Here is a 16,617-nt window from a genome sequence, read left to right on the forward strand (position 1 = left end):
ATGTTTCGGAAGAGGTGCCAGGAGCATTCAGGAATACCTTCCCTGACCTGTCTCTGGATGGTCTTACTCTTGTAAATATCTAGTTTAAAAAGCAGTGTTTGTGCCTCTTGGGCTCAGTATCTCACAGTAATTTCTTCAGGTTAATTTTACTCTTTATAGCTTGATTGGTTGAATTAATCCACTGTGGTGTAATTATGCTGCCATTTTATGGACTCTCCTCTTGTTATTGAAGTCTGAGCACATGACATGGCCTTTTTATGTATAATTTTTAACTCTTAAACCTTTTCTCTTAAAGCTTAGTTTGTTTTCTTGGGAATTTACAACTTCCTATTTCTGATCCTTTTTTGTGCTGTATTTTCATTTGATTGCTAGGTGTGATTGAAGAATAATAGCAAGGAGCAGACCATGGCAGAAACATTCTTAATGTGCTGTCAGAATTTCTGTGTATTTTCCTAATCTATTCTTCATGTGGTATTTAGTTGTTGGATTTTTTTTTTAGTTGTTGGTTTTGTTTGTTTGTTTAAAACAAAAAATCTGACATAGTCTTTACATAGTTGTGCAAATATTTTCATTAGTTTAAGAACAGATATGGGTGTGATGGTTCTTTGTTTTTTGACCTTTCATCATCTGACTTGTTGCTTTTTAAGGTTCCTAGGTGCCTTCTGGTACTGTCAACTGCCCTAAATAAAACTTGCCATGTTCCTTCCCCTCGTGTTCCACATCTCAAATGTGCAGGATCTGCACAGAACCTGTGGTCACTCTGGTTGCACGGGCCTTCTCCCTTGTTCAAAATGTGTAATTATATATCTGACCTCTTTGTTTTTTCAGAGTTTTGTATCAGATCAGAGGTGATGTTTCTGTTCTGTGGCCGTGACTAATTAATGCAATAATTTTGCAGTATTAAAAAAGACTCTGCCCACTCCTTTTTTAATATCCTTTTGAGTTATGTGATTTTAATGACATACAGTCTACTGCATAAATATTTGGCTTGTTAGTTCTTAGTATATCACAGTTACCAAGTGATTAGCATGTTATTTCCACTAATAGTTCAATTAATTTTTTAGTTTGGCTGCAGCCATTGTGGGGTCTTTCTCTGGAACAGCAGCTGTTGGGAGGGGACAGCAGTTGTGACAAAAGTATACATCACTCTGGAGCTGCTTCAGACTCTTAGGGCAGCTACTTACTCATCTCCGTAGGTCAGTAATGTTTAATTTATGAGTTCATTGAAGGACCAGCTTTCTTGATGAATGGTATGTGACAGCACCATACCTTATACCCAGTCATCTTTTTTGTGCAGATAATTTACCTTCATGCCTGCACCCTTGCTCTCCTGCATGGCTTTTTTCCAGCCTGGTCGTGGAGCAGGCTGGGTGACTGTCCAAGGCTTCTTGCTGTCAGAGACTGTTTTTTAAGATTATTCCTACAGAATCTTCCTTTTTTTTTTTTTTTTTTTTTTTTTCTTCCATTTATTTTTTTTCTGTTTGCCTTTGACTCTATTTTCTACCCAAGGTCCGTCCTACCAGCTTCAGTTTTACCAAGTTTGTACTTGCTCAAATCAGAGTCCAACCTGTGGCCAGGGGAGAGCTGGACATAGCCTCTGGCTGAGGTGGATGTTTGTCCTGGCATTCTTCTGCACACTGGTGAATTCAATTTCAAAATTCAATTTAAGCATACTTATTTATTTATTTATTTATTATTTGTTGGTCGGGAAGACTTTAAATTACTTCCTTTCAGGTCTCCCTTCTAAAACTGTGTGTGATACTGCTACTTTTTAATTACTTCTTTTCTCAAGGGTAATTATCTATATTGTAAGCTTTAGTAGCTTATTTTCTGAGTTATTTATGCTGAATCCAAAATAGCTAATTTGCTTACGTTCACTATATTTATTGTTCTGGAGCAGAATTGCTTTGGGGTCGAGAAAAGGTTTCCTTAAACTCAAGTCCCATTAGGGGAGCTGACTAATTTTTTTTTTTGGTGTGTTTTTTTTTTTTTCCTGGGCAGCTGGAGTTTCCCAGTATTTTGCCACTAGACTTAATTGACTCTCATCAGCTGCCTGCTTGCTAGCCTCTTGCTGGCCAGTGTGCTGCCAGCACAGCATCTCCTGCACTGGAGTCATTAAAACGTGTGCTCTTCAGTCCAAGAAACGTGGCCATGGAGAGCTGTCTGTAGGTGATGCAGTCACAGAATGTGCATCAGTGCAATGCTTTACGTAGTAAAGGAAAAGAGTTGGCAACTACTGTGAATTTAATGAATTGCCAAAGAAGGGGGACAGAAGATTTAATTTTTTTTCCAATTGCCTTCCTCATAGCTCTGCTAGCCTAAGGAATTACTAAATTTAGATCTGACCTTCTTAATAAATGTACCAGAACTATCACAAGCAAAGACATTCAAGAGATGTTAGTGTTGAATGAAGATGTCAGGGCATGGTTAGTGCTTCTTGAACTTTCATGATATTGGTCTTTGAGAAATGAGTGTTGGCTCTTCTTCAACTATTTTGTAGGTCTAACTCTTGATCCTGTGGGATGGTTAAGTAGGAGAAAAAAAATACAGGATGCTTTTTGGCATTAGTGTTTGTTTCAGCTGCATCAGTAATGCCTTTCATTTGTGTTATTTAAGTGGTAGGGTCAGTGGTAGATGTGATGATTATCAAGTGAGTGATGTTGCAAAAATTGGCAGTTAACAAAAAAAACAGTATTTTCAAGAGTACAGATAGTGTTAGGCACATCCATGTTTGTTTATAACTGGCATATGTTGTCAAAACGGATATAGTTTGCTCACAGTATCTGTCTTTAACACAGGAATAGGCTTATCCAGTTAAGAGTTATCTTCTCCACTACTTAGAAAACTTCTAAGCTTATAGAAATAATCAGAAATTATTATAGAATACAGAAAACTCTTTCCATTTTGTTTTAAATTGAAAGCATAGGATAATTGATGCACTGCTGGCTTTACTGCTGGTGTGGATCATACTAACAAATACTTAAACCCAACCCAGAAACTCAGATTCTGGCTTCTCAATGGAGGTTTGGGACCCTTTTGCTTTCTGACCCTTTTGCTAGTGATGTTCCTGGAAAGTAAACATCCAAGCAGAACAACTCAGCGGGATCAGAAAGTGTGCAAGGGTAAGTAATTCAGGGAGCTGATGATGGACATTTCAGTGTCAGAATCTTGAGAGGAAATCAAAGCAAGCCACACAGGCTACAAGTGCATGTGTAAGAGAAATGCAAGCAGCAACCTTCACATTAAAGTGTCTTCCTTGAGGCTGTTCTCTGAAGAAGTATAATACAAGAAAAAAATACAGGTAGAGGTGCAGAGAAAGAAAGAAAAAAGAGGTTTTTTTCAGAACAGAGGCATTCCTCAAAAATCTTATTTTAAAGAAATTGAAAAAAGGAATCCAACTGGAATGATAAGCTTGTTCTTTGTCATATTAAGGAAAATTTACCCTGTTGGGGAAGAAAAGCCTGTTTGAACATATGTGCTCACACAGACCAAAAGCTGACAGAATTCACCACAATCTCCAGGTGCGGACTCGTCTTGACCTTAGAGCTATTCCTTCTAGAAATGCATAGATGAGGGAATGTGAAAGATATTAAGAGGACAGCATGTAATGACCATGTTTTCCTGTAAACTTCTGCTAGGGATAAACAGCAGCAGAGGGATCATAGAGGAAGGAGTTCTGTTTTTACACTGGCGTATGCGGGATTGTAGACCAGGTGAGGTGCACGTTACTGTCATCATGCAAGTTATAGAAGTGTCCAGCATGGCTGTAAGATCTCATCTGCTTCAGGCTTTGGAAGCAGAAGGGGCTCCTGACTCAGATGGGACTCTTTTCCTTTCCCTTGAAGACTGGCAGAAAGCAGAGGAGCATCTCACATACATAAGTTTGAGATTGAAGAGCATTATGGAAGAGAGCAATATCTCAGTGGAGCCTTCCGTGGTCCACAAGTTACCTTCTACAATACAGTGTTCTGAACCCATCCTAGATGTCTTTACTGTGCTTGTAGTTGGCACTATTTCAGGATAATTCCTTTTTTCATCAGTTTTGTGACAAAATTTCTGATTTTTTTTTTTCTTCTGAATATTAAACATTTTTCAATCAATCTCTTGTAGAGTGTCATTCAGCTGCCCTTTTCCTTAATGACTGGTGGACTTAATGACTATGTGGAGAACAAGTCTACCAAAAAGAATGATTTTAAGATAATGAAGAGAAAGATAAGTTCACAACTTTTTTTCAGCATTTTTTCATCATAGCTTCAGCTCAACACTAAGTGGTAATAGTAAGTTAGCAGCATCCCAAAAGTTCCTGTGTGCCTCTTGCCCCTTTTGCAGGACATGGGAGGAGCTGAATGCCACTTGCTTCATCTCCACATTTCTCTTGTTCCATTTCTGGGTTGTTTGTTTTTTGTTTTGTTTTTTTCTTAATTACCACTCTAGGAAGATTTACAAATTGCAGAACTAGGAGGAGAAAAGTAACATGTTGTTAGCTTGGTGGGAGAGGCTCACCCGAGTGCGCAAGTCTGTGGTATGTGGTTACACATGAATCAAGTGGCTAAAATTACCATCTGATTTGAGAGGCTTGGAGATGCTGATAGACTTTCCATTGTGATAGTCACCTAGAATACAACTGTCTTGATACCATCTGCCGTGGTGTAATTGAGCATGGATGGGAAGCTGATTTTTAGCTGTTCAAGGAAACAGCCTTTTTCTGCTGTGAGCAGAGAGTAACTTGTCTTCCATGTGTGCAATGTGTGTTAAGTTGCTCTGATTTTGTTAGAATCTGAAAAAAAAAGAGTTGACTGTGTGGACCAGAGCCTAGGTTAAGGGAGGCTTTAAGGAATGTCCAAGCAGTTGGTGGGTTGCCAGGATGTTTTTTTTTTAATTGCATAAAAACCCATGGTATGTAGTTCTGAAAACCTTGCTGGAAGAAGTTGAGCACAGTGATTGAGAATGTAGGTTCTCAGTAACCATAAAGCACCCAATCAACATGTGTCCCTGTATTTTCAGAGATCTGCAGAGAGGTGGATAGAAGATGAACCTGAATCCAGCAGTAGTGCAGTGCTCCCCTGAATTTCAGACCAGCCAACAGAACTACTTCTGTCTGTGCCCTTGCAGAAGGGACACACCGGCTCAGGTCTCCTTGCACAGCCCTACTGCAGCAGGGTGGCCAGTGCTTGGGTTTGATGAATAGCAAAGTGACAGTAGGTAGGACAGATAATAGGTAATCTCTGTCTACCCTTTATATTTCCAGATAAGATACCACCATGCATAGAGTTTATCTGGCTAAACTTTTTTAGGCTGATTTCTTCACAGATTGCAAGATAAATCAAGGGTAGCAGCATCATTCGTAAAGTCTTATATCAGCACTGCCTGGTGGGATGGGTGTTCAAAGCTTCTGATGCTGGACATTCATCATCTTTTCTAGTATGTCCAGAAGTGTACAGCCCTGCTGTTTCTGATACCAAGTTAGTCAGACCATCACACTTTCATCCCCTTGGGTTTGAGGGGTGAGTATTGCAACCGCTGTTGCCTGAGGAGAGTACACTGGTATTTCAAAATACCAGTTTTGCCTGAAGAGAGTACATTTTAGAGAAAAATGAGTAGTATTTTTCTTTCTCGGACAACACATATGCCGTTCATCACGTTGTCTTCTCCTTCCATACATTGTGGCCTTGTTTTGCCTCGTTGGCATCTCAGATATATGTCAAATGTATGTCAAAAGAAACTTCTCCACCCAACAGGCGTATATGATACTGAAAGTCCAGCTGTGGTTTCCTCTGCATGGTTTCTAACCAGACAGCTCATACATGCTGTTATTTTTGGTTTCTGTGCAAGAAAAGTGTTATTTAATATTTCTTTTCTGAAAATGCATGTAATAGTCACTACTTCTCATTTTGCATACAACTTGTATTTTATAATTTAACTTTTTTGTCTTACAGGCTTGTATTCAGTCTGTCAAAAATGGGGAGTGATTTGTCTGTTACTTCCAAAAAAATCGTGCTTTTAAGTGAAATGTTCAGTGCTATACAGAAATTTTTAAAAGTCAGTATTTTAAGCATTCTTGCCATCCAACTCTCAGTTTATGCATAATTGTAAGGAAAAAAAAAATTCTTTCAATAGTTTTACTTCATGATATTTATGATAGTGGTGGAAATTTTCAGTGTCAGCTGGAAGCCATTCAGGAAATTTTTAATAGTGTGTTGAAAGGATAATTTAATTGCAGCTTCATATACTCCCCAGATCTGACCCATATGCAAGTAAGAGAAAATCCCTTTTCCCTTTGACAGTTGCATTATGACACTCATTCCCTATCTATTTGATGCTCTTGCATTAGATCCTGCCAGAGGAAATTACACTAAAATTTAGCAACTTTTTCGTACTATGTGCAATGCAGATGCTTGAAAAAAAAAAAAAAAATCTAAATATCTGTTTCCAGATGAAATTCTGTTGTGGTGAACTGGTTTTTGATGATGGGATGGAGTTTTTTTTGATGGTCATTTATTCACCTTCAGACTTTGAGTAAGAAGACATGCCAAGGACCAGTAGTTTTCTGTGCTGAATATTAATTTTGTAGTCTTTAGGTGCTAAACTGGTCTCCTGATTTGTTTGTTGTGTTTTTAAAGTGTTATGTATATTCTGTCTGGGGGAAAACACATGATGTGCCTACTTTTAGTACCAAAAATAAATTTTTATAGATTTTAGTGTTAAGTATTGTGTAGCAGATAACTCTAGCATAAAACAGGATTTATGTCTCAATTTGCAAATAGTTTTTTGATTATAATTCAGTAATGGGGGGGAGCATTCCTTTCAGCCTCATTCACCATCATAGGAGTCCGTGCAGCACGCACGTCTGTTGGTGCCCAGTGACATGGAGACACAGAATGATGGATGCACAGATCTGTTTGTGATTTCCATTTTGTGCTCACATGGTATTTCACTCTGGTTATAACATTCCTGTGTATAGAAGCTGAAGGATATTGAACGTGTTGATTCCTTGAAACTTTATTTGTTTGGACAAAATGCACTGCTTTTCATGCTAATAATCAACAAGCAACCTACAATTGTCACATTTTGGTTTTTACAAATTTTCAAACCATCTTAAGGACTTATAGGTGCTTCGATGCGTGTTCATGTTTAGTGTAACCTAACAGCTTCCTAATACCTTCTGGCCACCATCACTCTCACCGACTTGATCTGGTTGTGAACTTGAGAAATAACAATAATGGAAAACTCAGCGAGTAGGTTCACTTCTCCTTTGCGGAGGAGGCTGTGTACATTGTCTTCTTAGGATGTGTGTTTATTACCTGAAGACAGTTATCTGTGACACTGACAGCCGTCAGATATTTTGCTGTGGAGAGATTTTCATTTCTCTGAAGTCTCTGTAGCATAAGGCTTAAATTTCCACTTTAAATATGGCAGCAGACCATTCAGAGATTTGCTTGTTCTGCTCTGCAGGATCCCAGGAGATGTTAGTCACGGGGTGGGTCTTACTTCAGCTTGAGATGACATGGCAGGGAGGCAGAAAATTCAGAAGAGAACAGGTCTTACCCTGTCCTCATCTTCAACTTCCTTATGTCAGGGGTTCAAAGCGTGTTTCTACATTTAATGTAGCCATAATTACAGTGATGTGACATCTTATTGATTCATAGACTTTTGTGGATGTGTGCATGTGGTTTCTACTAACTGGTAGTTGTTCAGATGAAAGTAATTTGATAAAATATTTTGTCCTGTAGTCAGTGTCATTTACACCAATATTAGTAGCCAGTAACTACACGTAGTTGGTTCACCCTGCTGTATGGAAATAGAGTTGGTCCAGTCCTGTGCTTCGATTTATTTTGAATCTTTCTCGTATTCCTACATCATCTTGTTGGTTGTGAGTTGAGTTGATGTAAGGGCCAATAGCTGTGTTTATGCAGTGCAATATTCTGTCTCCCAATGAGTTGCAAAGAGAGAAAAAACAGGATTTTTCATCCAATTTTAGAAGCTTGCAAGGTGGATTGTAGGTATGCTGCCTCTCAGTCAGATGCAGTCAGATAGTTCTGGATCCTGTCTCTTGGCCACAACCAGGATCTGGCTACTTAATCTGAGCTGTCTAAAGTGAGATATCAGTCAGTCCCATCCACTGGGAACAGTTGTGTTTAACAGTATAGCTGCACTGATCCAAAAAACCTGTAGTAAAGGGACTGCATCAGAAGAATGTAAAATACGTAAGTGCAACTTGACCCTAATTTAGAAAACCAGTTTCCTGCTGGTATATGATTTTCAGTGCAGTTTAATTTTTTTAAGATCTTAACTAGTCTGTGTTTTTACTACATTTAAAGTAATGCAATAACCATGTTGCATGCCCCTTCTCCTAACCTCACTTCCATTTTCCCCCAGTGTTCAGGTGTTGCAAGGCGGGAGGCAGAGCCCCTCGGCTCATGGTGCTGGCAGGCAGTGCCTGTTGTCTGGGTAAAAAGAAGAATTTAAGGAAATTTAATATTGTAGTATCCATAAAAAAAATGGGAACGTTTACTGTCCAAAGCTTTCATATGGATGGAATTTACATTAATGCATTTTATTGTTCCATCTAAGCAGATCAAATGATAACCATAGTGTCATGTCTACTTTTCTGACTGTTCTCTTAAATAGGTTTTAATACTTAATGTTTTTATTCTCATGTTTTCATTCTCATGCAATTCAAAGCAGCAATTATTTTCAAGAATAAAGAGAACTGAATTTATCTCAATGCTCTCAGGCTTAAAGGGGGAAAAATTGTATTTGAAAGTGTATCACAAGCAGATGAGGAGTTCTGCTCTGATGGGCCATTGCAAGGCCAGTAGCTGGTCCCGTACGAGCCTGTTTGTGTTCTCAGTGAGCCTGGTAAGAGCTTTAATAGCGGTAAAAAGTTGATGATGTTGATGACATTTCAGAGGCATGCTCAGAAATTATGCCAAGAAGGGGTCTAGTAGCTGGTTTGGCATCGAGGGTAGGTGGGGAAGGGGAGGAGGCCATGATCCACCATGGCTGTGTGTGCACGGGGCTTTTCTCCTCGCCCTGGCTCCCACACAGACGCAGGCTCCCGGGGACATGTGACTTTTGGCCATATTAGCAGGTTTATCCCAGCCTAGCCCCTCTGACTAACAGATGTAGGGAAAAGGGCATTCTGGGATTGCAGCAGTTGCTTTGGAACAACAATGTCCTTTTTGTAAGAATCTGATGCTTCTTAAAAGATGGAACATGACATCATTACCGTCGATCCAAGAAACATTCCTTCAATAATACTGAGTGTGCTCTGGTTATCAGCTCCCTTCCCCCAGCTCCTTTCTCTTGCTTTTCTGACTGATGCTTTTTGTCTATTGTTTCGTTGAGGGCTGTAAATGTGAAACAGTTGTCTTTCAGTGTTATGTGCCTTGTTAGAGCTGGAATCAAGTGGAATATTGTTGGCTTATTTGAAAGAAAGCAAGAAAAATACCAAAAAAAAAAACCAACCCAACTTTTCTTCCAGTCTTCATAAATATAACATGCTTCAGGTACAGGCTGAATTGAAGCTAATTATTTCCCTTCCCACACGGTGTGCTTTACTGCATTATGCAATGGAAGGTGGAGATATTGCAGTCCTGTTCCATGCATCTCGCTTGCCTTGGTCGGCAGCTCAGGGTGTTGGAAGGCTCCTGTAATGATCCCGCCTCGGTAACCAAGTGTGTGTGTGCACGCTCAGCATAGCAGAGTTGTGAACAGCTGCTTATTTTCCATGTGTGTGAGATAGATACGTTTTTATACTTGGTCCACCGCTGGGATTTGAATATTTTATTTTTTTCCTTAGCCCCTGAGAGCGGGCTAGCGTGAAAACACATTTTGGGTTGCGTTGTAAATCTTTCTGAATACCGGGTGCATGGAGGAAAGCGATGAAAATGCTGGACTTTGCTTTGCTTCCCTGCCCTCTCTCTCCCACACATCTTCAGCAGGAACACAGGAGACTCTTGCAGACATTACAGCTAGGTATGTCTTGGCTGTCTCTCACACAGTCGTACTCTCTGTGTAGCGACGCTGGCAGTTATTTGAACTAACAAGGAGCTGGCAGTCTTTGGCACTTTCACATGCTGCAACTGTGTACAGAAGAGTATCACTGAGCATAAACATGCAGGAGTGTGTCTTTTTCCATTCTTGTAGGAATTGTTCTGCAGGGAGGGGAAAACAAATGATTCATGGATGATCTAGAGGCTTGGAGAAAGGTGGAATAGTGTCCAGAAAAGGAGGAAAAATGGGGATAGGGCCTTCTAGTATGTTGGTTAAACAGGTTTCTTGTCTTTTTTCCATTATAAACTTTTTTAAGAAGAAAATTTGATATATGAAATATGAATTCTAAAAGCCCAGGTCTTGACCAGACAGGGATTTTTGGAAAAAACTGAGATGTGTGATTGTTTGCCAGCGACACAGAACTGGTTTTATTGGTGACCCTTCATTTAGGATGGGAGTGCCGTTTGCTTGTAATGGCTGTTTTGTTTCACCTATTGCAAAGATACAGTAAAATCCTATCACAAATTGAAAATATACTTTTATTGTGGCTAAATTCCAAGATACACTTTGAATAAATTAAAGGAAATGCACAATGCAAACAGGAAAGATTTTGTACATTCCCAGTGGCATCTGAAGTTACGAGTTCCTCTGAAGAAAGTGTTTGCCAATGGGCTATTGTAGAAGGCTGAATCATGTGCTATCACAATTAAAATGTATGTTTGCATCTGCTGAAGCAGAGTAGAAAGCCAAGTGTTATGTGGCATGGAGTATCTCCTCTTCTGGATGCTGTTCCTCCAGAGAAGGGGGTTTCAAATTAGAATGTGAAGAGTGGCATTTATAGGTGGGGATCTTGAATTTAGTAGAAGAAAAAAAACAAGGATCATAACTTATTTAGCTGGAAGGAGAAGCTTTAGAGAGGTTTCCACATGCACGCTGAAATGAGTAAAAATTGATCACTGGCTGTTTCTTAACTGGAATACAATGGCAGAAGAAAAAATAATGAGGTGGATTAAACAATGTAAATACAGATTTGTAAATAGCAGTGGTGGTTTCTGCACATCATACTTGTACCATATATTCTGTCTTGCAAAGACCATGATATATAGATATTTATATGAATAAATACTAATAATATTAATACTGCTATGTCATCCACTTCACGAAGTCCAAACAATGCTTTGGGGCAGCTCGTGTAACTCTTTGGAGGGAGGGTGTCAAGGTAATATGGGCTCACTGGTGACAAACTGGTTATTGCTGGAGGCCAGGGAGATTCTGTTGACCTCTCTGCAGGTGACAGCAGATGCTGGAGGAAGGATTGAGTCTCATTTTGTATTATGATTTTGGTTTGTATTCTGTAGAAACACTTGACTGCTGTCACAGTGGGACTGTGACATGATCCCAGCAGATAGCTTGTGTTGCTTCACGCAACGGGGATGCTTGCTCTGATAGAAAGTGAAGCTGCTCTGCTGTAGCTTTGTTTCTGGCTCTTTGAGGAGAGGATAATCAGTGAAGGATTGCAATCTTTTTCTTGCAGTAATCCATGCTGAAGAGGCTCCATTCATACAGATGAACCAAGGGTTGAGGCAGCACTTTAAACCCAGATAGTCGGTCGGCTAACTGCCCAGCAGGATGCCATCAACCAGCCGAGCGGGCAGCCTGAAGGACCCAGAAATTGCAGAGCTCTTCTTTAAAGAAGATCCAGAAAAGCTCTTCACAGATCTCCGAGAGATTGGCCATGGAAGCTTCGGAGCAGTTTATTTTGTAAGTAGCTCCCCGAGTTGTGAATTTCAGCTGTGTCTTTCTCTGAACTGTGGATGTAGACTCTTTTTGAATGTGTTGATGAAAAATACTGTGAATGTTTTTATGGTCTGATTGGGACAGAGATGTTTGCTCATGTGTTTGTACAGTTTCAGTCTATTCACAGATGCACAGTATCTGTAAGGTGTTTGCGTACAAAATTAAAAGAAAAACTGCAAATGTGACACCTGCCTTTTGCCTTTAGGTGCCTTATTATTTTGCAAGCAGGGATTTATCTGCAAATTAAAACATGGATCTCTATTCCATCACTTCTGACTGGCCGTGCAGTTCTCTTGGTCTGATCTTCTCCTTTATCTCCTTTATTCTCCTGCCCCTTGAGAGAAATTGAGTTCTCTCTCCCTTTATGCATACCCCCAGGCTCCCTTGAAGCCATTCTTTGTGCTTGACACCTGAGTGTCGGCGCTCTTGTTGTCATTTGTCCTGTCACATCCTTCTCTACTGCAGGCAAAAATCCCAGTATTCATCTGCATAAAACTTACTTGACATGAACGTCTGGACAGCAGAATTTTTCCCAGGCTGCTCGTGTAGCTCAACTGGAGGTGGGATGTCTCATGGTAACCTCATTTGCAGGTTACTGTTAACCAAAGTGCATACTGTGAGACCTTCGTTAAAAAAACATTTTCCTCAGAAAACCTTTTCACATTTATAATTATAGGAGGTGTGGCCAAAACTGCCAATTTTCCTTCAGAAAGCCATTTGTGTCAGTATTTTATGAGATGTCTATTCATGGTTAATAATTGCAGCAGACCATGTTGGGAACCTTCCAGCACAAATTTAATGCAGCACAGATGAACTAATTAGGAAAAGCTTCTTAATTTTGTTCCCTGCTTAAAACTATGAGCTGCCACTGTCTGGGAACAGATATGGGGGAGGAAGTGTTTCCTAACGAGGCAGAACTCACCTGTGGCCTTCATCTCATTTACTAACTTCAGTTACAGAGAGGATATAAAAGGAGGGAACTTACAAATCTGTCTTCCTGTTATGTAGAATGTAATGGAAGTTTTTCAGGAATGCTCTGCCTTCTAGAGGTCTGCTTGGACCCACACGGGTATGGAGAACCAGAGCACAGCTGGAGGTACCCTGTGAGCTGAGGGCCAACAGCATTCCCAGACCTCAGCCAGGAGCTGCTGTCTTGGCCTTTGCAATTTTAGTTGTGGGTAAGGGCTGATTGCCCATTACCAGCTCCTTCTTCAAGGAGATCCAAAGTAAGAGGTCATTAATTTCTTGGGTTGTTTTGTTTTGTTTTGTTTTGTTTTTTTCCTTTTTTTTTTTTTTTTTTCCCCCCACCATTTTAGACTACCAATTCATTAAGTTGGTATTTATTCACTAAAGAGTGCAATTACTTGATGGTGTTTGGATTGTGCTTCTTTGATAGCAGTACCTCTAATTTGGCACTTGGAAAAAGACAAGGGTAAGCAATGTGTAACATTGCTCCAACCCATCAAGGGCTTTCTTTTTGCCAATTGAATTTCCAACAAAAGAGATATGCTGTTGCCATGCTTGTGTTACAAAGGTTTAACTTACATTTTTGTGTTGTATTATGGTGTATCTTTTTACTAGTATAACATCCTGAATTTGAAACTGTTTTATGTAACATGATACCTCGAACAGAAGCCCAAAAGATGAAAACATGGAAGGAGAAATTTGGTTTAAATTAAATAAGTATAAAGAAGTGAGGTAGAGAAGTGTATGTCTTGAGTCCTTTATTCCTCTGGAAAGCTAGGGGTAAAAACCCTTCAGTTTCTTTAACAAGGTTTTGATTCTGCTACTACAAACAATTAAATTTTCTTTAATCAATGCAATATTGGATTGGAGTTAATAACCACTTAAAAGCATATTACCAAAGCTGATGACATACTTCACCTTTTCTTTGCTCATGTTTTGCTTGTGTCACAGCTGAATTTACTCTGGTCACCAGATGTTGATGTTTTTTTGGGAAAGCAGAATATATGTGCTGCAATGTCTGCCATAAACCAAGCCTTGTTCACTGGGATGGTTTAAGTTATCTGGCCTTGTAACATCTTCATGGCTTTTCTTTAGACACTGTATTTTTTCAGTTACCCAAGATCACAAGGAAACTAAAAAAGTGAATGAAACTGTGAAGTATCATCCCTGAGGTGTCAGCTGTGCCCTCCAGCAGCAGTGCAGGACTGTAGGTGTTGGGCAAATATGATCAGGGGTCGTTTGCTTGTGTTTTCTAATACATAGCACCCCTCTCACCAGTCTGCTTTCATTATGCAAAGCCTGGGCCAAAGATTTGGATGATAAATAGATGGGGGAGTAATTAACAAATAGAAAAATCCATATGATCTTGACATCTCCCCCTCCCTTTTTTAAATGCAGTTTAGTCTTTTGTTGTTAGTTATACCTATCTTGCTTTCCTTTTAGCAGTGATCCCAAGAAGGGGTGATAAATTTGTCTTGTACAGTAACTGCCTGAGAATGTTCACTCTTGTCCCTTCTTTTGTTTGTTACATCCTGCAGTGGCAGAAAGTTTCTTTTTTTTCTTTCATGATTAACATGAATTTTGCTGGTTCAAGTCCTGGTTTTAGTTTCTTAGAAACTGCAAGTCTGGCACCTCTGAATCATTTTGGTATTATCCTTACCCTGCTCCCTGCTCTGCAGGGTAATAACAGCTTTCACTTGACACAGGAAACCCACTACACCGGAGCACTGCAGATGGAGCAAGAAGAATAACCTGCTCCCTTTTGTTACAGCTGGGTTCCTTCTGCTCTACTTTAGAAGTTTGCACGCCTGTTTTATTGCAGTTCTCCACTGGTTTGCATGTTTCAGAGATTGTCTTGAATTAGTACAGGTCTGGCAAGCAGAATTTTACTCTTCATTTTTTTTTGTCTCAAAAAATAAAACTAGATGTGTCCCTCGCAACCTTAGAGGTACTGTAATATCAGTGAGAAAGTAGGAAGGATCCTCTCAAACAGAAAAAAACACTAAAAATAGTATTGGTTCAAGCTTATCATAACTGGTTAAAATAGACTGACAGGAATTCTGGGAACCTCTTTGTTATGAATGGCAGAATTAAAACATGACTGAAAAACCTTTTTTCAAAAAGCAGAATCCCAGTACTTCATTAATCCATGTTCTGGTAGTAGTACAAAATCTATTAAAACCCATCATTTTCATCAGTCATCAGTGAATGCTAAGGTGCACGTATTTTGATTTATATCATTTGGCTTTGTGTGCAAGTTGACTGTACATAATCAGAGAGGCTCAGAGGTCTTTTCCTCCATTGCCCCTCTCTGCTGCTGAAATCCCCACTGGAGGGGAGGCTGAGGTCCTCTCTGGAACCATCTTTCCTGACAGGTGAAGCTGCCTCTTCCCCTTCCAGGGTGAAGGAGCCATTGCTTAGGTGCTAAATTAAACAAAACTTATTGTCTACATCTTATCTTGGATTATTGCTGTCTGAAGGCAGGAAGTCTGCCTTTGATGTGTGAAAACCCATCTACATTTGTTGTGCACTGTAAAAGATACTATTGTTGGACTGAGAAAGTGAAAGTCTGAGAAGGAATCAGGATGGGTTGCTTACATCTCTGCCATCTCTGTAGCAGCTGCCTTCCTTTAAGGCAAAATAGGTGGGAATTTGTGGCAGCACTGGGATTAACTGGTGGCCATCTCCTGCCTATCCTTTTCCATCCTTTCTTACCTTTGGAATGAAACAAGGGAGCTGAGTCTTGCTTCTGTTGAGTCTGGACTGAATAAAATTGTATTTTAACTCTCTGTAAAAGTTAACTAATGGATAAAGGTTTTTTTATGGGTACATTTGGTTTGATCTTGGGGGAATTAATGATCTGAAGAACTGATTCATTGTGTTTTCATGTTGCAGGCACGTGATGTGCGCACCAATGAAGTGGTGGCCATCAAGAAAATGTCATATAGTGGGAAGCAGTCCAACGAGGTGAGTAGAAACATTGCATGCTAAATCTTGACCATTGCAAGTACTTATTAGAAGGGATGACTTTAGTTATCCTGGGCTACAGCAGGGGAGGCTTTTCATTAACTGTAAAGGTGAATGAGAATACTGTCAATTTACTGTTCACAGTGTATTTCTGCCTAATCTGCTCCTGGAAAAGATGGGTGGGACCATTGCTTCCAGACACAACAGAATCTTTTATGCGACCATATAAATGTATAGAAAGCAAAAAAGAAAATTAAAACCAGTGGTTTTGTTTGTCAAGATGTCTTGTTGCCCTTGAATGTTCTATTTTAAATACCTGTTAAAATAACCATATAGCTTACTGAACAAAAGAATAGTAGCTGTGGATGCAGTAGTGAGATTCAGAAGGAATCTTGCTTATACAAAGTAGCAAGGCAGAAGGCATCCTTCCCTGGAATGAGTGTGCTGATGAGGAGCTAAAAAGAAAAAAAAAGCAAACAGCAGCTAATGAATGAATCTGAAAATCTGAACAGCAGCATAATTATGGAAGAACTGCCAGAGCTAGGGACTAAGGCAGTCTTTGCAGAGAAGTCTGTAAAAGTAGGCCTCTGAGATGTAAATGTTTGGTGTTTCATAGCCACCCAACGTGTGTTTTTTTCCCTGCGACACTTAACAGAGAGAATTGATTTTATACTTGAAATGTTTAAGTGCTAATACAGATTTTTGAAAAGCACAACATGACATGAGCAGCTGATTTGGTATTATTTCTGGTTAATGACATCTCTCAAATCACAGTGTGATTTTTCAGCAGAAGTATTTATTGCAAGCAGGTTGTTCAAGGCATTTCTGGTTCCCTCCTTCCATTCTTTATATTCCAGTCTTAGGAGCAGTCTTGCTCCGATGAATTTGATT

The 16,617-nt window shown here is 39.6% G+C and overlaps 1 protein-coding gene across 3 annotated transcripts in view; it reads left to right on the top strand.

The window, feature by feature from the left end:
- Positions 1-16,617, top strand: part of TAOK1 (TAO kinase 1) — a 65,366-nt gene that overhangs the window by 19,136 nt on the left and 29,613 nt on the right. For 2 of the 3 annotated variants that reach the window (XM_071764777.1, XM_071764774.1), the window contains exons 2-3: positions 11,531-11,757; positions 15,655-15,726. In XM_071764777.1, the coding sequence (XP_071620878.1) occupies positions 11,626-11,757; positions 15,655-15,726 (204 nt within the window). In that variant the 5' untranslated portion in view covers positions 11,531-11,625. Of the gene's footprint in view, positions 1-9,957; positions 9,979-11,530; positions 11,758-15,654; positions 15,727-16,617 lie in introns of those variants that run through there. The other variant, XM_071764775.1, reaches the window with a different exon arrangement.

The sequence above is a fragment of the Heliangelus exortis genome, chromosome 21, assembly GCF_036169615.1.
Source record: "Heliangelus exortis chromosome 21, bHelExo1.hap1, whole genome shotgun sequence".
Classification (NCBI taxonomy): Eukaryota; Metazoa; Chordata; class Aves; order Apodiformes; family Trochilidae; genus Heliangelus; species Heliangelus exortis.